Source organism: Caretta caretta, chromosome 4 (genome assembly GCF_965140235.1).
Source record: "Caretta caretta isolate rCarCar2 chromosome 4, rCarCar1.hap1, whole genome shotgun sequence".
NCBI classification, from domain to species: Eukaryota; Metazoa; Chordata; order Testudines; family Cheloniidae; genus Caretta; species Caretta caretta.
Window position 1 is genome coordinate 74,260,606 of NC_134209.1, and position 22,839 is coordinate 74,283,444.

Sequence of the window (22,839 nt, forward strand, 5' to 3'; positions counted from 1 at the left end):
CAAATCTCACTACATGATTCCTCTACTTACCAAAGGGACTTCCCTCCTGACTGTTTTGGGGAGAGAGAAGAGTTACATTCAGGATGAACCCACACCCCTTTGCACTGGTTCTGGCACCATTGGATGTCACCTACCATACTTTATTGACCCCCTCAGTGGCGATACTGAGATTCTTGGGCTGCAAGTCAACAGCAATTTTCATGAGTCCCTAGTCTTTCGTGTGGGACCACAGAAAGAGACATTCTCCTACTTTATCTATCCCTGTTCGATTACCTCAGGTACAGGAATCCCTTGAAGAGCAGGAGGCCGGAGCAGATAAGGATGATTCTCTGCAAATGAACGTCTTTCAGACGAGGCAGTTACGCTGCCTCCACTTTCTCTGGCTGATGATTTCAAACAATGAATGAAATGTATTGCAGACTCTTTACCAGTCCCCTTAGAGGATGTCAGAGAGTCACAGTCAAGCTCCTAGATATTCTTTAATGGTCACTTTCAGCTAATGTTAGCTTGCAAATTAAGTGCCTATTAGACCCTAGCAAAATTATTTTTATTTTCACATCCTGAGCCTAACTCTCTGGCTGTGGAAGCAGTGAATGAACAAGTAGCACAAAAAGTTCACATCTTATGATAAGGATCAGAAACACCTTGACAAAGGATGCTGCCTTCTATACCCTGGACATAAGGAGGATGAGGACCTTTTATTTGGACAGAAGCAGACCATTTAGAAAATTTCCAAGACTGTTGTCAAGGTTCCTCCCCCACTCTGAACTCTAGGGTACAGATGTGGGGACCTGCATGAAAAACTTCCTAAGCTTATCTTTACCAGCTTAGGTCAAAACTTCCCCAAGGTACAAAATATTCCACCCGTTGTCCTTGGACTGGCCGCTACCACCACCAAACTAATACTGGTTACTGGGGAAGAGCTGTTTGGACGCGTCTTTCCCCCCAAAATACTTCCCAAAACCTTGCACCCCACTTCCTGGACAAGGTTTGGTAAAAAGCCTCACCAATTTGCCTAGGTGACTACAGACCCAGACCCTTGGATCTTAAGAACAATGAACCATCCTCCCAACACTTGCACCCCCCCCCTTTCCTGGGAAATGTTGGATAAAAAGCCTCACCAATTTGCATAGGTGACCACAGACGCAAACCCTTGGATCTGAGAACAATGAACAATCCTCCCAACACTTGCACCCCCCCTTCCCTGGGAAATGTTGGATAAAAAGCCTCACCAATTTGCATAGGTGACCACAGACCCAAACCCTTGGATCTGAGAACAATGAAAAAGCATTCAGTTTCTTACAAGAAGACTTTTAAAAAAAATAGAAGTAAATAGAAATAAAGAAATCCCCCCTGTAAAATCAGGATGGTAGATATCTTACAGGGTAATTAGATTCAAAAACATAGAGAACCCCTCTAGGCAAAACCTTAAGTTACAAAAAAGATACACAGACAGAAATAGTTATTCTATTCAGCACAATTCTTTTCTCAGCCATTTAAAGAAATCATAATCTAACACATACCTAGCTAGATTACTTACTAAAAGTTCTAAGACTCCATTCCTGGTCTATCCCTGGCAGAAACCAGCATATAGACAGACACACAGACCCTTTGTTTCTCTCCCTCCTCCCAGCTTTTGAAAGTATCTTGTCTCCTCATTGGTCATTTTGGTCAGGTGCCAGTGAGGTTACGTTTAGCTTCTTAACCCTTTACAGGTGAGAGGAGCTTTCCCCTGGCCAGGAGAGATTTCAAAGGGGTTTACCCTTCCCTTTATATTTATGACAACTATCGTATCAATTGGTGGGAGGTCCAAAGGGTCCAGAATCTCCACCCAAGACTCTTCAGATGGATTTCTGGATGTATTCTTCCTTGTTATCGTAGGGTGTATTAGCATTCCACAGTCTCTCTCTCCATCATTGTGGTATTACTCAAAAACATTTCCATTCTTGAGATCTGCAAAGCTGCAACTTTGTCTTCAATACATATATTTTCCATGCACCACACAATGGTTTATTCTTCTAGCTGTTGTCCTTGGGAAAGCAGTCTTGTCTTCAGTATTGAACTTGACTCTGAAGCTTTCTCCTTTTGTTGTGAAGTGGAGCACCCAAAGGAACACTACTCGAAGAAGAAAGAGATTATTCATCTTGTGTAGTAATTTGAGTTCTTCGAGGTGTGTACCTATGGGTGTTCCTCTACCATCCTCCTTCCCCTCTGCTTCCAAGTGTCTTCTATGGGACATAGCAATGGAAAAGGAACTGAGGGCAGTCTACCAGTGCAGGCCTATATATACTTAGTGCAGAGCATGAGGATGTGTAGAGTGCATGTGCAGGCCGGATGGGTAGTATTATATCTCCGGTCAAAGCACATCTGAACTGGAGTCCCATAGGAACACACATCTCAAACTCCAGTTTCTGCATAAGGTGAGTAACATTTCCTTACCTATCCATCTTGCTGGTCATTTGTATACGCCTGGATCTTCAGTTTGTACAAGGAATTGTGATTGAACACACAAGTTAAGTGCACAGTTGTATATACAGTTCTACAATTAACTGTCTGAAAATCATTCTCAGAAAGGCCAATATTTTCAAACTTGACTGCCTGAACTTCGTCAGCTAAATCCATATTTAGACACCTGAAAAAATTGCTCGATTTTCATATGTGCAGCGCACCTTCAGCTCACTTTGACTTGAGTGGAATTCATGGATACACCTTTTCAGGTGTCTTTTTAAATGTGAATTTAGGTTCCTTATTTTAGGTTCCCGCATTTGGAAATGTTCACCCAAGTATTTGTCCTTGCAGCATCATAATGCAAAGATCCCAAACCAGAGAGACTGAAATGTGGGTTGAGTGTCTCTTGCCCAGTTTGTTCCAGTACCAGTTTCCTAAGAAGCTATTTGAATCACACCCCCTTGCAGGTGCTGCTCTCCTGACCTGTAAAAGGTTCCATTTTTGGTGTAATGAGGAGGAAAACTCAGCACTAACATGTTCACTTTTTGCAGAAATCCCAAACTTTCTAAGGCAACAAAACAAACACACTCTTTGGGCTCTCAGTATACGAGTCAAGGACTTGGGATGGGGAGTTGTTTTTGCTGTCTTGATGCAGAGTCTATTTAAAAGCGGCATATAATCCAGACTCGGAGCAGTTCCATTTAATCTATCAGAGAAACCCAGACTTCCAAGCTGCATGACTTGCCCTCTGTAGTGGATCCAAATTAATCTACTACATCCACAAAATCTTATGCAGGTCTCACTCATCTAATACCTTAAAGGTTCTATATGTGAGTCCTTAAGCCTGGGACTTTCTACCATATTAGTAGGTTTGAGATGGTCTCTTGTAGATGAAGTTTCTGGGTGTAAATTCAGGTTAGACCCACCAGATGCATATCAGTTGGGAGCTATGTCCTGTAAAACAATTTCAGGGGAGGAAAGGGGAGAAGAATGAAAATACAGCGACCCTGATGTCAGAAGTAATTGTGCAGATAAACTCCTGTGGTGTCATCATGTCATTGTTCTTTGACCTGCATTTGTGTTTTTTTTTCTTCTTCAGACTTACCAGACCAAGTTCTGAGGGTTTTCAAGGCAGACCAGCAAAGTCGTTATATTATGATTAGTAAGGACACAACAGCAAAGGAAGTGGTCATTCAGGCAATTAGAGAGTTTGCTGTAACTGCTACTCCCGATGCATATTCTTTGTGTGAAGTCTCTGTCACTCCAGAGGGTGTAATCAAGCAAAGGAGGCTTCCAGATCAGCTATCCAAGCTTGCTGATAGGATACAGCTAAGTGGCAGGTGAGACTATGGTTTATATTATGTAAGTTTAATAAGAATTCTGATGCATATGGGTATCTTGTGACAGTCTGTTTTCTCCCCAAAATATTTCAACTTCAAGGTTACTATTCTAAGCTAGTTAGAGCATATACACTTATTTCAATCTGCAACTTTTCTCTAGTATATGATAATCTTAGCTATCAATTTTCTTCTGGTATTTTATTTTTATAGGTATTATCTGAAAAACAACATGGAGACAGAAACACTGTGCTCAGATGAAGATGCTCAGGAGTTACTGCGGGAAAGTCAAATTTCCCTACTGCAGCTCAGTACTGTTGAGATGGCTGCTCAGCTCTCCATGCGAAACTTTGAGCTGTTTCGTAACATTGAACCCACAGAATACATAGACGACCTGTTTAAACTCAAATCTAAAATCAGTTGTACTAACTTGAAAAAGTTTGAAGAAGTGATAAACCAAGAAACATTTTGGGTAGCATCTGAGATTCTAAGAGAAACCAACCAGCTAAAAAGAATGAAGATCATTAAACATTTCATTAAGATAGCACTGCACTGCAGGGAATGCAAGAACTTCAACTCCATGTTTGCAATTATCAGGTAAATAGGGGAAGGTTTGTGTGGGTTTTTTGTTTGTTTGTTTTTGTTTTTTTTTAACAGTGAATTCAGTTCAGGTTCCTCAGGGGTAATATGTCAAAATGAATAGAAATTTGCATTAAACAGAAAGGGAGCTGACTAATACTATTACCACAAGCTTCAGACACTCCTATAAAGATAGGAAAAGATTTTTCCCCCCAAATAATCTTATATCCTGATATTAAAATGTTTTTTGAAATAATCCTTGGAACTCTGCCACCTTTATAAAAACTGAAACTAGAGGAATTAGGGAATAAAGAATTTGTGTGGCATGGGAGGAAAGAGATTTTTGAGAAGGATGGCAGTCAGAGATAGTCAAACTTAAGAAAAAAATAAAAAATGTAAGAGGCTCCAGGAGTGAGAATAAGTCCAGCAATTGCATGGAGGAAGGATATCAAAAGGATTGCGTATCCCCTTGTTCTACTCTTGTGGTTGTGCCTGTGGGAAAGGTAATAGGGGAGGGTGAATAGTAAAAAGAATTTGCAGTTATAAGAAAGCAGGTGGCTTGTGGTATTTTTTGTCTTAGTGCTTGATCCTTACAAGATACCGAGTTCATCTCATGAAGTGCTATTTGACCTCACCCCCTGTTTTCTTTGGGGAGTTAAGATGTGCATTACCTCATAGAAGGTGCTCAGTACCCTGCATTTATTGAGTCTTGGTATATTATTGATTGTAGTTTTGTACTATCAGCTGTTTAGGCTGTTGACAAAAGAAAAATTGTTCCCAGTGGGAGGGTGTACTATTATCAACGTTATGTGGAGCTGAAGAAAGTAATAGAAGCAATAAGAATGCAGTTCTTCGAATTCGGGTTACTGTATTACTGTGGTCTGTTCTCAGGGGTTTGTATTTCATGTGCAGAAAATCCAGCTGGGGGAAATGTGATATAAAATTCCTCAGATTAAGGTATTTTAATTTTAAAAAAATCCCTACAGTAATCTAATTTTAAATTACAGAATGTAAAAGTAGAAAATGTTTAGTACCTGTATTAAAGACATACTTAAACACTCTTGCACCCTTCAGAATACTTCAGGTTCCAGAAATAAAAATATATAACACCACAGTAATAGAAATGTAAATATCACAGGCTACAAAAAAGGCTATTGGCATACATTGGTATCACCCTTTCATGCAAAAGTATGTTAAAAAAAAAAAAAATCAGCTCTGCCACTTGTCCTGAAGGTCAGTGGATTTGAACCCCATCAGACCAGAAGGGGAAGAAAATTCTCCAAAATCAGAGACCCCCAGAGGTTAGGAATCTGTCAGTGCCCCTGAAGCATTTAAATCTAGGGACTTAGTTCAGCCACTTCATCTCAGCTTAAGTCCTGCTTCAGAGTATGGAGTGAGAGGCAGCCTGTCAGTTAGCTAGAATTTGAACAAAAGCTGACATTATCGATTAATATCAATACCTCCTTTGCAGCCAGAAGTGAATAGTTAGTCAGTACCACTGGTGTAAAGTACTCCCTTTACCAACAGCAGTAAGGGAGTGGACCACAGGTTTTTTTCAGCCAGCTGCAGCTTCTGTATATCCTTAAGTATAGAGCAGGGATCGGCAACCTTTGGCACACGGCCCATCAGGGAAATCCGCTGGCGGGCTGGCACTGTTGTTTACCTGCAGGTTCGGCTGATCGCAGCTCCCTGTGGTTTGCCGTTTCTGGCCAATGGGGGCTGCGGGAAGCGGCAGCCAGTACATCCCTCAGCCCGTGCTGCTTCCCGCAGCCCCCATTGGCCAGTGGGAGCTGCGATCAGCTGAACCTGCGGACGCTGCAGGTAAACAAACCATCCCGGCCTGCCAGCGGATTTCCCGGATGGGCGACGTGCCAAAGGTTGCCGATCCCTGGTATAGAGTCTATTTCAGCAAATCCATCTGGAGGTGTCATGGCACATGGATTGTGGCAAAGGAAATGGTCTTAGTACTTTCACCAGGTATAGATTTGGAGAAAAGCATCCCTGGTCACTGACACAGTCTGGGAATCCAGGAGAGACTGTGAGTCCAGATATACCTATAGATTGTAAACTTCCATGGTAAACGGCAGACAACTCCTCAGTAGTGGAGGCAAATACCAATTCAGCCATAGTCCCTAATTGCGTCCCTCAATTCACAGGCATTACCTGTTTTATCTGGGTATATTGCATTGTATAGATTCCATCAGTCATTATAGTTAATATAAAATTCATAGCTTTAAGATATATATTTTCATAACATGTATTGTATAGATTTTATAATGCACATTTTCAAAATGCAATTTTTACTTATCAATATTTGCGCTTGGTTGGTATATTGCTGTATGACAACACTTGCCTGATATGGGAGATGATATTTCTGCTACACAAAATTGTATAGTGTTTTATATTTGGGTGTTGCAGTTTTCTTTCTATTAAGTTTGCATAGTCTGTATTTAATTGAACAAACAAAACAAAACCCTAATGAACTGTTTTCAGTGGCCTGAATTTGGCACCGGTTGCAAGGCTCCGCACTACTTGGGAAAAACTTCCAAGCAAATATGAGAAGCTGTTTCAAGATCTTCAAGACCTGTTTGATCCATCTAGGAACATGGCAAAATATCGTAATGTCCTGAACAGCCAAAACCTACAGCCTCCCATTATTCCTCTCTTCCCTGTTATCAAAAAGGACCTTACTTTCCTTCATGAAGGTAAATGCAAAATAGCATGGTTATTTATCTCCACAGAAAATAGATTTTGCAGCCTCGTAGATGATACCATTACTATTTACTTGTCTTCTTTTTACTAAATATAGGAAATGACTCAAAAGTGGAAGGCTTGGTCAATTTTGAGAAACTGAGAATGATTGCAAAAGAAATTCGTCATGTTGGTCGAATGGCTTCTGTTAACATGGATCCTGCTGTAATGTTCAGGACTAGGTAGGTTTGTCTTCAACAGAGCTTCAATTGTTTGAGACAAAAAATTGAGTATCAACAATAAAATAAGTAATTCTCTAGTGCCCCTCCACAGTCCTTAACAAAAGAAACACTGCAAATTAAATAATGAAAGATGAGACTTTATCTTCCCACCTGTGGGGCCTCTTTGTTCTTTCCATGCCTGGAACACTCATAGAAGTCAATGGGAGTTTTCAGTTGCAAGATTGGACTGTATAACTTCTGTATCACTGGTTGTATTGCAGCATTTTAGATGTACGATGTCTCATTCACTACCTTGTACCACTTTTGGGTAATCACAGTTATGTACTGTATCCACATTTTAAAACCGGCTTTAAAAAGGAAAGTAATTCTAGATCTTAACATGGAGGGAACAGTGTTTTATGTTCTCCCACTGATAGCCAATTTGCCTGATTGCATGATGAGATCCCACCAATTCATAGTCTGAATGAAGATATTCGATTTCACTATATACTGTAGTAGAGGAAAGTTTATTGTATGAAATGTTGATGCACAGGACAATCTAAATTGCTCACAGTTTACTACAAATAGGAATATTTGAATGTCAGCATAAATCAATGGTGCAGGAGAATGTGGAGTGATTGCTGTTTGGTTTTGTGTAGAGACAGCGTAATGCACTCTCGCTTAATCTGAACTAGAAGAGTTTTTAATATCCAACTGTGCGCCTGAGAAAAGTCTGTTTTAGTGTTTGTGGGCTTCTAGTACTGCTTGTCCTGAGGTCTGGTCTTTTCTTTCTGAGCTTGTGATCTTTCTCTATCTCTTCCTAAACCCATGCTTCACTCTTCATGGCTCTCACTTGCAGGAAGAAGAAATGGAGGAGTTTGGGGTAAGTGGTTGGAGACAACGCACACGGACAAACATTCTTTTCTGACCATTTGCATTGTTTTTCTACTTGCTATCTTTAATTTTCTGATGCTTTGACATTTTTCTTTTAACCCTTTTGTACTTACAATAAGTTTAATCCAATGGTGCTTTTGCTTTTGAGGTCAAAAACACAAGAGCTGTGAAACTATTTACAGATATTTCTGAGTGTGATTTGGGGAAGGGTTGTTTATTTAACACAACAGTAAAATTGACTTTAATATAACCAGTCTGGCTTGTAATAGAAAGGAAATTCCAAAATAGTATGGGGATAGCTGTACAACTAAAATTTACATATGCCTGATAAATGAGTGAAGATGAAATCCACTGATATTAAAAATTGAAGTACCATGATTTTTACAGCTCAACTAACTATATTTTCACTCTAAATCCAGCCTCCATTTTTTACTCTTAACAAATCAGAAGCCACAAATAGCTTCCATATATACATACACAAATTGAAATGCATGACGTTTATTTCCTCATTAACTAATTGATCATTCGTTTAACAAAAAGCTCATCATACTCAAGTTAGGGAATAGAAAAAGATTTTTTTTCTTCATTACTATTGAAATTGAGGTTTTTATAAACCCAGATTAACACTGTGTTGAAGACAGTTTCTAGATAATTTGTATTTAAATTGGAGGCTCAGCTACAGTTGTCTGTCAGCGTTGTCTTGCTGCATGAGCTTTTCTTAATGCTCCAACTTTCTCAGTAGCTGACTTATGTGAGGGAGCTATCTTGAATGCTTTTCTAGATGTGAGAAGAGAGATTGCCTAGTTGGAGTAGAATAGGTTCCAGGAACTTATTTTATTTTAATTATACATAAATTATTATTTTTAACCAAGTGAAGAGATTTCTTGATCCTCATCTTCTGTCTATTATAGCTGTTTGTTTGACTTACTGGAATGAGGCATGTAAGCTTTGACCGTAGACTGACATTCATGCAACCTTTTGCATGTTTCCAGTTCATGAAGTGATACTTTGCTGGACTAAGTCTCTCTTTCCTCCTCTTTCCCACTTCACTCCAGGTCTCTCAGCCAGGGCAGTACAAATGCAGCAGTGCTAGATGTTGCACAAACAGGGGGACACAAAAAGCGGGTACGTCGCAGCTCCTTTCTCAATGCCAAAAAACTGTATGAAGATGCTCAGATGGCACGAAAAGTAAAGCAGTACCTCTCTAACTTGGACCTGGAAATGGATGAAGAGAGCCTCCAGACACTGTCTCTGCAGTGTGAGCCAGCCACCAACACATGTGAGCTTTTTCATTAAATAAGCATTATAAATAGCTGCTTATATCTGCATGTAACTTAACTTCTGGGCTATATCTTCCTGTCACTTATATGTCTGTTTTCTGAGCTCTGTTATGCGTAAAGGTCAGCAAAGATTTTATAATTAAAAACAATATGTGTTTTAAAGGAATTAAAGCTCTCTCCCTTCTTTTGCCTCTCTAAATAAATATGCACTCCTAATTGTTGTATCTGAGCTCCTTTTAATTAAAATCAGAAGTTTTGAACCTTCCACTTAAACTGCTGAAATAGTTAATTCCTTGTTTCTTCCATTTATTGCAAAGTACCGAAGAATCCAGGGGACAAACGGTCTGGGAAACAGGAAACGTCACCAGTGGCACCTAGGGCAGGAATTCAGCAGAAGGTGCAGCAGCAGCATAAAATAAACCAAGCATTGCAGGTCCCTGCTGTGTCCCTCTATCCCTCTCGCAAGAAAGTACCAGTCAAAGACCTCCCACCATTTGGTAAGTGAAATGAGGGGGCGGGTGGGTTTCGTTAAAAATGTTTAGATGTTTCTTTGTATAGTTCAAGCAGGCGTACTTTTGAACTGGTGAAATATTGTAACATTTAGTTCAAGCTAGTGCTCTCAGTTATCCCTCTGTCAGTTTAGACAGCATATATAAATCCTCCTAATAGCAGATAAACAGGAGAAAACTTCTCCTAGTAAAGGGTCTGGTTGGCTTATCCTTTTCAGTTGTAGATTTGTTTCCACCTGGTGATAATTGCTCTTCTGGCTGGTGCACTGGAGCCTTGGGCTTAAGTTTTCAAAAGTCACTAATGATTTTGCTTGCCTCCATTTCTGAGTGATCAATCTGAGATACCATAAAGGGGCCTGATTTTCAAAAGTGTCTTGAGCATCTGCCCTCCAAAAAATCAGGCCTGTCCAAGGTATGTCAAGTTGAGTACCCCCAGTCACTAATCACTTTGAAAATGTGGGCTGTAGTTTTTAACTTTTTCATTTGACAATTGCCCTTCACCACCACGTTCCCCCAAATCTTTTTCTGTTGCAGTGCTAAAGTTGCACTGTTTGGGATGCTACAGATTGAAACAGGAGAATGGTAGTTTCTTATAAATAATTTGATTTCTCCAAATCTCTCTCTGGCAGCTAAAGAGGGCATCCTGTTGCAGTGTTATGAAGTCGTCTGAAATTTTCCTTATTTAATTTGAATTAAAAACATATTCTCAGGTTTGTTTCTAAGCAGGATAGCTATCCTCTTTATACAGGGAGTGATTTTCCACAAACGTTGCTCTATTCTGTCTCCACCTGCTGTTAGGGTCTCTCACACCTATTGTTTAAGCTACAAAAGAGGGATTTAGAAAAACCAAGTGAACAAGAAATAATGTAGTATTAGGCTAGTTCTATAGATTCTGCTGTCTAGAGGATCAAATAAACTGTGTTAATCAAATAATTCTGGATTATTGATTGCAACACTGCAGTCCTCTAGATCAAATGCAAATTCTGTAGAATGCTTGAAAAAATAACTCCACCCCTGAAATTTGCAAAGCTGTCACATGTAGATCAGTCTGCACTTTTAATCGGCAAACTTGATGTTTGTTTCAAGAGAGCAGTTCTTCAGTCTTTGCCCTCTAGGTCTTTCCTAGGAGCTGTTACTGCTAGTCTCCCAAAGTCTAGAGTTTGTGCAGAGACAGTTCTCAAAGGAGAAAGGAAGAAAGCCTACTCTAGGAATATATTGCCCCACCAGGTGTTCACTTGCCCAACCTCCGGCATCACTTTCTTTGGTGATACTCTAAGCTATTTTGAATAGCCGAAGCAACTGAAGAGCAGCTGAGGTCCTGTTATGTAACCTTTCAATAAACATTGGAGTCTCTGAGGGATTTTGTACAGCTCCACCATTTGCTAGTTTTGATCTCCCAGAACTCATCATACTCCTCTCCCAGGTGGTAGATCTGCACAGAAGATATTCTGGAACATGAGTTACAAGAATCTTTTCAGTGAACGGGTGGAAACCCAGACACAGCAATATTTTGCTAGTAGATGTGAATTGGAATCTGAAACAGAGTGGTCCAATTTCATTGTCCAAGCTGAGTAAAATACAGAAATAAACAACACAGTGTAAATAGAGAGGAGTAAATTAATTTTTTTATTTTAGATTTTATTAAAAATGGTATTAGAGAGATGAGGTGGGAGAGGTAATTTTTTTTTTTTATTGAACCAACTTCTGTTGGTGAGAGAGACAAGCTTTTGAGTTACACAGAGCTATTCTTCAGTTCTGGGAAACTTAGGCTATATCTACACAAGAGACCTTACAGCAGCACAGTTGTACTGCTGTGTGGTCTTCTATGTATCCACTCTATGTCAGTGGGAGAGAGCTCTCCCATCAGCATAATAAAGCCACTCCCAACAAGCGGCGGTAGCTATGTCAGCGGGAGACTGTCTCCCACCAACATAGTGCTGTCCACACTGGTGCTTCTGTCATTGTAACTTACGTTGGTCAAGGGTTTGTTTTTGCACAACCCTGAGTGATGTAAGTTTTACCAATAAAAGTGCTAGAGTAGACATAGCCATAATCAGTGTGTCACAGCTGAATACAAGATGGAACAGATCGTTTAGCATAAGTCGTTAACACATGTTTCAAGGGAACATTCGAGGTGAAGTGGCCTGTTAACTCCCTTCAAGTGACAGGGAGGAAAGGAAAGCAGGGAGGGGCTAAAGGGGAGCAGCTGGAAGGGTTGTTAGTGAGTTGTAGATAGTTGTAATAAGCCATAAATCCAGTGTCTCTTTTCAGTCCATGATTTTTAGTGTCTAGTGAAGTTATGAATTTAAGCTCCCAGGCTCATCTTTTGAAAGTATTGTGCAGGTTTCCTGTGAGGATGAGAACTGATAGGTCAGATATAGAAGTGATTGCTTTGGTAAAAGTGGTATTAGTAACTCAAGGAAGATAAATATTTTATCTTTACAGTGTCCCTATAACACACTGTAAAATTAACAGATGTATATATTTATGGCTTAATAAATACATAAATTCATTCATTCTTCCTTAAAGGCATTAATTCCCCACAAGCTTTAAAGAAAATTCTTTCATTGTCTGAAGAAGGAAGTTTGGACCGTCACAAGAAACAAGCTGAAGACACAATATCAAATGCATCTTCACAGTTGTCTTCTCCTCCCACATCACCACAGACCTCTCCAAGGAAAGGTATAAGATGTGCAACACTATCCATTCCTTTTCCTGAAACCTGCAGGCTTTAGAAATAACTATGAGGGGATCTTGGAGACAAATTGCTTGTCTAGATGAACAATTAGTGCACAGCAAGCTGGGGTGTAAATCTACAGCACACTGACTGTTCATGTGGACTCTGCTACCAAACTAAAAGTTCACTAGTGCACACGGATCTACTTGCATCTCAAAGCAGAGTAAGTCAAAGTGCCCTTTCAGTGTGTGGTAGCATGGTCCAGACCGACATTTAGCATACAGCAGACTAGCGCACTGTAGATTTACATCACAGTTTGCCGCACGCTACCTGTGTGTCGAGATAAGCCCTAAGGGTGAAATCTTTTCCTACTTATGCTGCCACATGAGGATTGGCAGGGGAGTGGAGTAGTAGTGCCCAAGTGGATGCTCAGGAGCCATCCTGTTAGCAAAGCACAGGAGGATGGGTTTAGAGTGTCCTGGAGCCATCACACTAAGCAACTCTCCTTACTGCTACTTCAGACAAACATGTCTCCTTCAGTTGCCTTCTACCAAAGGCAGTATACATGGGCAGTAGTTCAGAGCTCATAGTGGCACCTTGGAGCATCATTGGGTATAATAACCAAGCCCTCTGCTGATTTCTAAAGGAATTACTAGGTTAAAATCATTCCTCCCTGCTGTGCAATTGTGCTGGATGGAGAGGGATCCATGCAAGACAGCAAGGTTTTCCCTAGAGTGTTCAAGGCTCAGATCACTAAAGCATTACATTTCCTTTATGCGAACACCTTAGTCATCCCAAGAATCAAGGTGGAAGTTTGACACATGGCTTTGCACGATGAAGCTTTCTTTGCTGAGTTAATTTTAAATAATTTCATAGAAACTGTCTTAAAATATACTGGTAGAGATTACTGTCCAGTGTGACTGGCCAAAACTGCAAATGAGTTTAAACAAGATGATCTAAGACTCCTGATGAATTTCTGTCCTGTTTCCTTTTTCATTGTACTGGCTCTGGTTGTTAATTAAGAGAAAAAAGATCAAGTGCAGGCACTTGCCTTTCTTGTATTTAAAAAAAAAAAAAAAGATTGTCACTATACAGCATATTCCTATCGCAGGTAACCTCGAGGTCATTTTCTCCTGGTATCCTTTTCAGAATAACATAGAAATCAATTTTAATGGCTGCATGAGAGAAAGGTGTATTAAAAAATCTGTGTCAGAGTTGAGCCCCACAGAGTAAGAGCTCAGTCTTGTGATAGAGCTTGGACAGCTCTAGATTTCACTGTAGTAATAACTGCCACCGAATTGCACTGTGATGCTGAGAAATTGAAACTTGTGTGCATTTCATCTGGGTATCTCTCTCTCCTGTCTCTGTCAAATGGATATCTAAACTCTTTTCTCATCCTGTTGTTAGGTGGCAGTGGCAATCAACTGAGATATTATGGCTCCAGACAGTCGGATCTAACCAGTTCCTCCTCTTCTCTTGGAAGTGAGAACAGTAACAAGAATAACAATGCACCACGGACCTATAGGATAGGTGGGGTTTACAAAATCAAAAGGAAAAAGATCACAAGCACAATTGGCTAATGAGTATTTTTAAAAGGGATGAGGGGTCTGTCCTTCAAAAGTACAAATACATATCCAAAAGCACTGCTGAAGTGAGCTTTTCTAAGGGTGAGATAGAGGAGGTTCTTATGCAGAAAATCCTTTGATGATCAGCTCGAGTCTTTGTAAGATCTCAGCATAATTTATCTCATAGACTTTAGCCAGGTGTGAATTTATATGAATTTGATCACATTCTATCAAGGCCAGTGCATTTATTGAAAAAGGAATCGGGATCAGATGAATGGAGGGGAAGTGTAGTACTGTATATTTGGTAAAGCAATCCATGAAAATGGTTCTAAACCTCAAAGCATTTCCAAGATTTAGTGGCACCATGAACTAATGTGTTTTCTTTCTTAACTTTAATCAGATTTGACGGTGTTAGGGACAGATCCTCAGCTAGTATGAACTGTGTAGCTCCACTGAAATCTCTTTGAAGCTTAATGGTGATTTTCAAACTAAAAATAAAAATTGCATGCTTACATACAAAAGTATGTTGTTGAATGGCCTCTAACCTACCTTTTAAATTCTTTTTGTACAGCACCTTGCACAATGACTAGGGTTCCTGGTCACTACAATAATACAAATATTTTATAATAAAAATAATAGCTGATAGTGCATTCATCACAAAATTACATTTTAATAATTTACCTTCCTAAAGAACTGCTTTTAGGATAAGCTTTCTAAGGCTATGTGTACACTACCACTCATGTTGGCATAACTTAAGTCCCTCAGGGATGTGAGTAAGCCACCCTTTTGAGCAACATAAGTTACATTGACCTAAGCACTGGTGTGGACAGCACTATGTCAGTGGGAGAGCTTCTCCCGCCAACATAACGACAGCCTCTTGTTGGGGGTGGATTAATTAAGTCCATGGGAGAGCTCTCTCCCATCAGAGCATCTGGGCTAGAGAGCTTGCATCGGTACAGCTGCACCGCTGTAAGGTGTCTAGTGTAGCCATGGCCTAGGAAGTGTTAACTGCCTGAAAACAAAGGGTTAGATGGGTTTAGCTGACAAATCTCACATGCAGTGCTATAATCAAAGCCCATAACTGCGAGGTGATCAATCGTCTACATTCAAAGTATTCTTGACTCTGTTGCTCAAAATGTGGATACAAAATGAGGGAGCATGCTAAAGTAAATGACTTTGTCTTGGAGGGAATGACTCTTGTAGCACCTCACATAAGTGGAGCAAACATTGGAAACTTGTTTGGATAAGATAGATAGTGAAGGTCAGATGAATGGTACATAGGAATGTAGGAATTGCCATACTATCAGACCTAAGGTCCATGTGATCCAGTATTCTGTCTCTGTCAGTGGCCATTACCAGAAGCATCAGAGGAACCTTTAAGAAAGCAGCAGTACGTACATATGAAATAATCTGCTTCGCCACATAGATCTCATCGTGATCTCTGTTAGAGATTGGTTTAAACCCTGAAGTATGAGACTTTAATATCCCATCCAAAATTTCTGTTATCATTAATTATTGTAATTCTGTTATGCTGTTGGATATTCGGTTATACAAGAAATGTCAAATCCCTTTTTAATTCTTGCTACTTTCTTGACCTCGGTTACTTCCTGTGGCAATGAGCTCCACACGTGAGTTCCACACTGTGTGAAAAAGTATTTCGGATTATCAGTTTTGAATTTGCCACTGTTGAATTTTTCTAAATGTTGTCAAATGCTTAATTTCATTGTGATATGAGACAGAGAGCAGAAGTTGTTAGTTTGCCTTCTCTATACTGTACACATATACATTGGAAATAATTTCAAACAGCAGAATTAGGTGCTCAACAATTGTTTACCTTCTGTCGTCAAACAGAAATCCCCAATAACATTTTTAAATGGTGGTGTTTCCAAAACACTTGCTTTGTTTTGACTTCTTTTGTCCAAAGGAAATACAGGCAGTGGTGAAGAAAGTAAACCAAATGTTAGAATGGGACCAAGAGATGGGATGGAGAATAAGGAAAATACTTTAATTACATTATCTAATTCAGTGGAAAATCCTCATCTAAAATAGTGTGTTCAGTTCTGGTCACCCCACCTCCGAAAGGGTTATGAAAAAATTATGGAAGGGGGTTTAGCCGAGGGTGAGGGGAATGATTAAGAGAATGCAAAAACTCTCCTATGAAGAGAGATCGAAAAGATTAGGATTGGTTACCTGACAAAGGAGATGAATTAAAAGGGGTAGGATAAAAAATAACTTTTGTAAGAGAGGGTAGATTAGGATCTTCTGTTCACCTTGTTTCATAATATGAACTTGAAAGCTGGTAAATTCAAAACTGGTAAAAGGAAATCATTTTTCACAACTAGCTTGTGGAATGTGTTACAGTTAGAACTGAGGCCAAAAGCATAGCAGAATTCAAAAAAGGTAAGATATTTATACAGATAACATGTATTTCCAGCGTTGTTATAGCAAATACTTAAAGGTTTGGAAGGAATATAATTCCTCATACTTCAGGACTGAAGGCAAACTTTAACTATTGGCAGTTAGAAGGAAACTTTCTCTAGGGACAGAGGGTAACACTGTAAGGTATTTTGCACCTTTCCCTGAGTGGCCCACTGTTGAAAACAGGATTCTGGACTACATGGGCCACTGGCCTCATCCAGCATGGCAGTTCCTATGTTCCAAGCCCCCCATAGTCTGTGTTAACATACATAGACATAAACAGTATTGCAAGACTGGGTATTAAGTCCTACAAAGGGAAATATTTTAATATAATTCTAGAGATCCAAAAATGACAGGAAGTGATAAATTTGGCAGTAGTTTTGTAAAGACTTCTAAATACAAATATTTCATGTTGCCACTGATCTTTAAACCTACATTCAGAAATAAAACAGCTGCATTTGAATGATGGTCTTGTTGCATATTTTTGTTGCATACAGTACTGCTCTTCTTGATGAAGTGTGTCCATAATTATATTTGCTCCAATAGCACTGTTATTGAATATCTATGCTAATGCTTGAACTTATGTTTAAGTCTTTTGGTTGTAAATTTAGAATGTCTATTTAATGTTATTCTGGTCCTTATGCAGGTTATACTTTGGCTCCTAGTGGCACGGTGGATAACTTTTCAGATTCTGGTCACAGTGAAATTTCTTCGAGATCTAGTATTGTCAGCAATTCTTCATTTGACTCCATGCCAGTCTCACTGCATGATGAGAGGAGACAGAGGCATTCTGTCAGTATTGTGGAGACTAATCTTGGTGTGGGGAGAATTGATAGAAGAGCCATGATTGAACCAGATCAATACAGCTTAGGGTAGGAATTGTATATATTTACGTTTTTTAAAAAACTCTCTTCTGCATCTGTTGTAGAAATTTCCTCCCTTCTGTGAGAGAAAAATTCCCCTCTCTCCTTCTAGGTCACCACTTCTATATTACCCCTGTTTTTATAATGCTTTATATTCAGATGAGAAAATATACCCAATCCCACATTGTTCTAATGTCTACAGCAGCGCCAGTAACTACATGCACCTGCTCTTCACCTTTAGAGCATTTATAAATGCTACAGCTGATCCTCACCCCTGTGGCAGGCTAGTGTTGTGACAAGAAGTGTCTTAAGTACAGTATTATCCTTATTTTACAGATGGAAACCTTTCAACTGAATCCCAAAGTATGCCACATTTTCATCAATACCTTTTTTAGTAACTGCTGACGTGCTTTGTTGTCAAGAATAGCCTTACAAAAATAATGCCCTGTTCTCAAAATTGACCAAGTCATTAGTTAGTTCTGATTACATTAAACTTTGGATATAGGAAATCTATGCTGTAGATGATGCTTGTATCGACTGTGTTTTTCATTAGCTATCAAATTCTCTTGGCTTGTAAAGCAATGAAAGTTTCACCGTTCTGATTTGCTGATTATCACTTATGATATCATTGTAAAATTTCTCTTCCTTTCTTTCTGTCTTTTACATCTAGTTCATATGCACCATTGTCAGAGAATAGAGGCCTGTATGCTGGAGCAACTGTGCTTTCTTCTCCCAGTACAGAAGAGCTATCACAGGATCAGGGGGATCGCGCTTCACTTGATGCTGCAGACAGTGGCCGCGGCAGCTGGACTTCTTGCTCAAGCGGTTCTCATGACAACATACAGACAATACAACACCAGAGAAGCTGGGAGACTCTTCCTTTTGGACATGTTCATTTCGATAGTTCAGGCGATGGGGCAGGATTATGGGCCTCAGGCAGTCATATGGACCAGATGATGTTCCCCGATCATGGCACAAAATATGGCAGGCAGAGTCAAGGTAGGGAGGGCCTTGATCAAGCACAGTCCAGAGCAAGCTGGGCATCCTCAACAGGCTACTGGGGAGAGGACTCAGAAGGTGATACAGGTACCATAAAGCGGCGGGGTGGGAAGGATGTTTCAATTGAAGCTGAAACAAGTAGCATAACATCTGTAACAGCAGAGGAGTCAAAGCCAGCTCCCATGTCCTCTCATATAACTGTATCATCAAGTAGTGCAAAGGGGCTTATTGGTAAGTTATATTTTGTTTACCACGAAGTATCCTGTTCATTTACATATAGATGTGAATTTACTATATAAGTATTTTGCTTTAATCTGATTTGTTTTTAAAGCAAAAAGCACAGTCAATTTGTAGTTTCTCTCAAATTTTGCCCTTCAATTGTGTGTTTGCTGCTGAGAAAAGCATCACTTTGTAACGTAGATACTCATTCCTGAGTTATGTGGCCTCTTGTACTTCCTTCCCAAGTGCCATAAAATTAAGAACTCAACTAAACTGTTGGTAGTTTTTTGAGATGCTAGTGTATTTACATCACCATTTTCAAGCTTGGGTGACTGGAGTAAGGCACCGAAGCCTGTAAGCAGGGATCTCATTAAATGTGACCTGACTTTCAGTGTTCTACTCTACAAGTCCCTGTGACTTCAGTGGTAGTTGTGGATGTTCATCACCTCTGAAAATTGGGTCACTCTTAGTCCCTAAATAAATGCGTTGTGCAGGAGGTCAGACTAGATGATCATAATGGTCCCTTCTGACCTTAGTATCTATGAAAAAAAAAACTTCAGATACCCTCGTTTGAAGATGTTTGCCTTGGTGCCTAGGAAATCAAGGACCTGGAACACTAGGACAGACCTTTTGCTAAAGGAAGTGAGGTTACTTTTTAAAATATTTTTTTGTTGTGTTGAATTTTTGTCCAGGTATCACCCTCTTTACCTACGCAAGATAGATTTGGCCAATCTGAGGCCGCTGGTTTCTGTAACCATTTTATTCCCTCAAATCTCTCCCCCATTTCAGTCTACCCTCATCCTAAAGGAACATACGGCATTGCGTAAGAACTATCTGGTCTGCCAGCGTGACAATGTAGTTAGGGCATAATGAAAAACATCTTTCCATTCAGAGACAAAATATATTACTTAGCAGTGGACCCAGCCCCCAAAGTTTGATCTGCAGATTTGAATTTCCTTGAAGGATGAAAGAGAACAGATGTTTTGGTTGAGGCCTATCTCTAATACTACTCACGTCATGTAGTTTCCTTTAGCATGTGGAATGACAGGCTTCACAAATGTGCTTCCAGGCTCTGCTCTTGAGCAAGTTAGCAAACATCCCACCATGCCACTCAGAGGTCTGTTTCTAAAATAATCTAGTTTATAAAGATTTCAGAAATATAAGAGAAGCCTGAAAATTCCAGCCATTTCAGTTCCATCCAATTCAGCATCAGTAGAAACTTGCTGCTTCATTATTATTATCCTTGCACAGCTCTTCCCCACAGAAGCAGCATAATTAATCTTCCCATGGTCATATCAGTTTAACTCTATATTGGTCCTATGCAGCTGATGAAGTACTGTGATCAGGAACAGGAGCACTCATATAATTCTGGGGACAAGATGTGAGTGGGGTCAAAGTGAAAGAAAACAAGGAAACAAATGGGGGTAGGGTGAAGTGAGACCAACCTGCTAGTTTAGTTGCAGCACATCAGAGTTGATTTTGGGCACTAACAGGCAAGTGAGGAAAGAGGTTAAGAGAAAACAAGATGGTTTATGTTTTCAAGAGTGAGAAAAAAGAAGAGTAGGAGGGAAGGGAAGAGACAAACACATGAAAGTGAAGGTAGGAGAAGGCACAGAAAATTTGTAACAGAAGCCAGAGGAAAGAATAGTGAATAGTTTGATGTTGGTGGAGAGAAAGTTATATTTGAGATTTTAAGATACCAATCTGTTTCAGAAACTCTTAAAACCTCTTTAAAATTTCTTCCACGCTCCCTCCATCTAAATTGCATTTGGAAAAGAGCCACTATTCAAACAGTTATTCAATACCATTGGCCTTATGTTAGAGATTAGTGCCTATTATTTTAACATGGTGAATTTCACATTAAATAATTCTGAGGGAGCTTTTTCCATGAGATTCACCATGCTCTGAACTACAAGAAGGAAAGAAACAGCCTTTATGCATCATCCTTTCAAATACTGTAAATAGAAAGGTTTAACAGATCTGTTCTGTCACACTAGATGAATGCATTGGCTACATGTTTATTAATATTTCTATGTTTAGTGTCAACACTGTAATTTAAAAGCTCATAATTGAGAGTCAAAGTGACCACCTTGGTGCCCTTGTGAAGTCTTTCTAAATATAGACTCAAAAACACCATACTGCAGTAGTTCATACTCTACCGTTGGTCTTCTCTAGCAGAGGTCTAAAAGTTCTTTTTCAGTATATGTGCATTTTGTTTATCCTCTGTGTTGACAGTTTAACCGCTCCTGTACAAACATATGCTGTCCTTTCCTTAAGGAGTTAAACTATCTACAAACATTAGGAAATTGACCAATGCTATCCTGGGACCAAGACTGAAACAACAGCACTGCAAACAATAATTAGTCATCATTTTTTAAAAGTTTAATGGTACAGTAGAAGTGTGTTTTCGGGAGGAATTTGAAGGACAGAATTAATTCCGTAAATGACACAAAACCAGTGGAAGACCCTAAATGGGGAAATGCAGATTTTTCCCATTGTTGATTTGTCTTGTCCCATGTCATGACTGATTTTAGAAAGGATTTTCTTGAGATCTTAATTAATATGCACCTAACAAAAACAGTTACTCTAAAGAGATTTAGACTCCCTGACTAAAGTTTTCATGTCTGTGGGTTTTTTAACCTCTGAAAATTTTTTCAATTGCTTAATTTCACAGTTTTTAAACTACTTGTCTCATTATCTGATTTGTGTTCCTAACACCTGTGGGGCAGGTATAGCAACTTCTGCAGCCTGAAAGACATCTTAATAAGAAGCTAGCATAAAACTGAATAAGCAGAGGGAATTTTTCCAAACTCAAGGACTTTTGTTCACAACTGAATGTGTGCCATTGCTCCTTTATCTGGGCAGTCTACATATTTTTTTAAATGAGATGATGGGACTTGAGTTGTTTGAATTTGTGAGTGCTCCCTTTTTTTCTTGATTGGTAGTATTTAAAAGCTCCAGAGTATAGTATATCAGGTATGGACCCGTGGAGACCTATGTGCTTTATTTCATGTGCTGTGAGCAGTCCCATTGACTTCAATGGGTAATTATATTGACTTGTATAAGTTCTTGCAGATTCAGGGTTTTAGCGGAGACGACACTTAATTTGCATAATTCTATTGCATGTACAGTTTAATGGACAGTAAGATATTTTTGTCCTGTACTAAAAGTTAGAGGCTTAGCCAAGTATAACCATTGCCTGCATGATGGAAGCACAGTCATGCTGTATATACTGTGTTTTACCAAAAGTATTTCTTACATGATTTCTGTTTTAAGGTGATATAATGTTGATATGTGTATAATATTTAAATCTTATCCTGTTTGTCTCGATTTCGTCGATATATTTCTTTTTCTCATTGCTCAAATTCGGTTTTGAACATATTGTCCCTAGTTACTGTCTCTTATAGTAGTGTATTATTTTTCTGCAGCACGAAAAGAAGGTCGATATCGAGAACCACCTCCAACTCCCCCTGGTTATGTAGGAATACCTATTGCAGACTTTGCGGAAGGAGTTTCCCATCCAACTAGAAAACCTCCGGATTACAACGTAGCACTTCAGAGGTCTAGGATGTTAGCACGGACATGTGAGACCCAGGGGACTTCAACTTTGCAGCAGCAATCACACGGTCACTCAGCTAGCAGGCCTGTGAACAAACCTCAGTGGCACAAACCAAACGAGTCAGACCCACGTCTTGCTCACTATCAGTCTCAAGGGTTTTCCACAGAGGAGGATGGTAAATTTCTAATGTTTTCAAAACATTAATTAAGGGCTAGATTTAAACAGTCCATGAGCACTTTAACATGCATTGGAAATTCTGGCCCTAAATGTAATTGTTTTTCCACCTATGGATTTTTTAGGGGTTTTTTTTTTTTTTACCTTTTGTTTCTAACTTAAATTAGACTCTGGCATAAGACAGTTATTTAAAAAATGTTGAGTTAGAAGTTTTGTGCAGTCTTTATTCAATTGACCTCTGCAGCTGAGCATACCAAGGAAATATTTCAAGCTTCATTAATTTTTTTTCCCCAAATTTTCATGTGACTGAGAGAATTTATGAATTCGCCCACAGATGTTCTGACATTTCCACGAGTGAACACTGTTATAAGCAATTTCGGCCTCAGAAGTTTTAATTTAAATAAAA

The 22,839-nt window shown here is 39.4% G+C and overlaps 1 protein-coding gene across 17 annotated transcripts in view; it reads left to right on the forward strand.

Moving 5' to 3' along the window:
* Nucleotides 1-22,839, forward strand: part of RAPGEF2 (Rap guanine nucleotide exchange factor 2) — a 288,495-nt gene that overhangs the window by 263,236 nt on the left and 2,420 nt on the right. For 8 of the 17 annotated variants that reach the window (XM_048847537.2, XM_048847538.2, XM_048847541.2 and 5 more), the window contains 12 exons: nucleotides 3,548-3,788; nucleotides 3,999-4,382; nucleotides 6,858-7,069; nucleotides 7,174-7,297; nucleotides 8,136-8,159; nucleotides 9,226-9,449; nucleotides 9,768-9,947; nucleotides 12,489-12,641; nucleotides 14,044-14,166; nucleotides 17,266-17,491; nucleotides 18,153-18,712; nucleotides 22,129-22,434. In XM_048847537.2, coding sequence (XP_048703494.1) covers nucleotides 3,548-3,788; nucleotides 3,999-4,382; nucleotides 6,858-7,069; nucleotides 7,174-7,297; nucleotides 8,136-8,159; nucleotides 9,226-9,449; nucleotides 9,768-9,947; nucleotides 12,489-12,641; nucleotides 14,044-14,166; nucleotides 17,266-17,491; nucleotides 18,153-18,712; nucleotides 22,129-22,434 — 2,757 coding nt within the window. The remainder of the gene's footprint in view (nucleotides 1-3,547; nucleotides 3,789-3,998; nucleotides 4,383-6,857; nucleotides 7,070-7,173; nucleotides 7,298-8,135; nucleotides 8,160-9,225; nucleotides 9,450-9,767; nucleotides 9,948-12,488; nucleotides 12,642-14,043; nucleotides 14,167-17,265; nucleotides 17,492-18,152; nucleotides 18,713-22,128; nucleotides 22,435-22,839) is intronic. The other 9 variants (XM_048847542.2, XM_048847544.2, XM_048847555.2 and 6 more) reach the window with 5 other exon arrangements.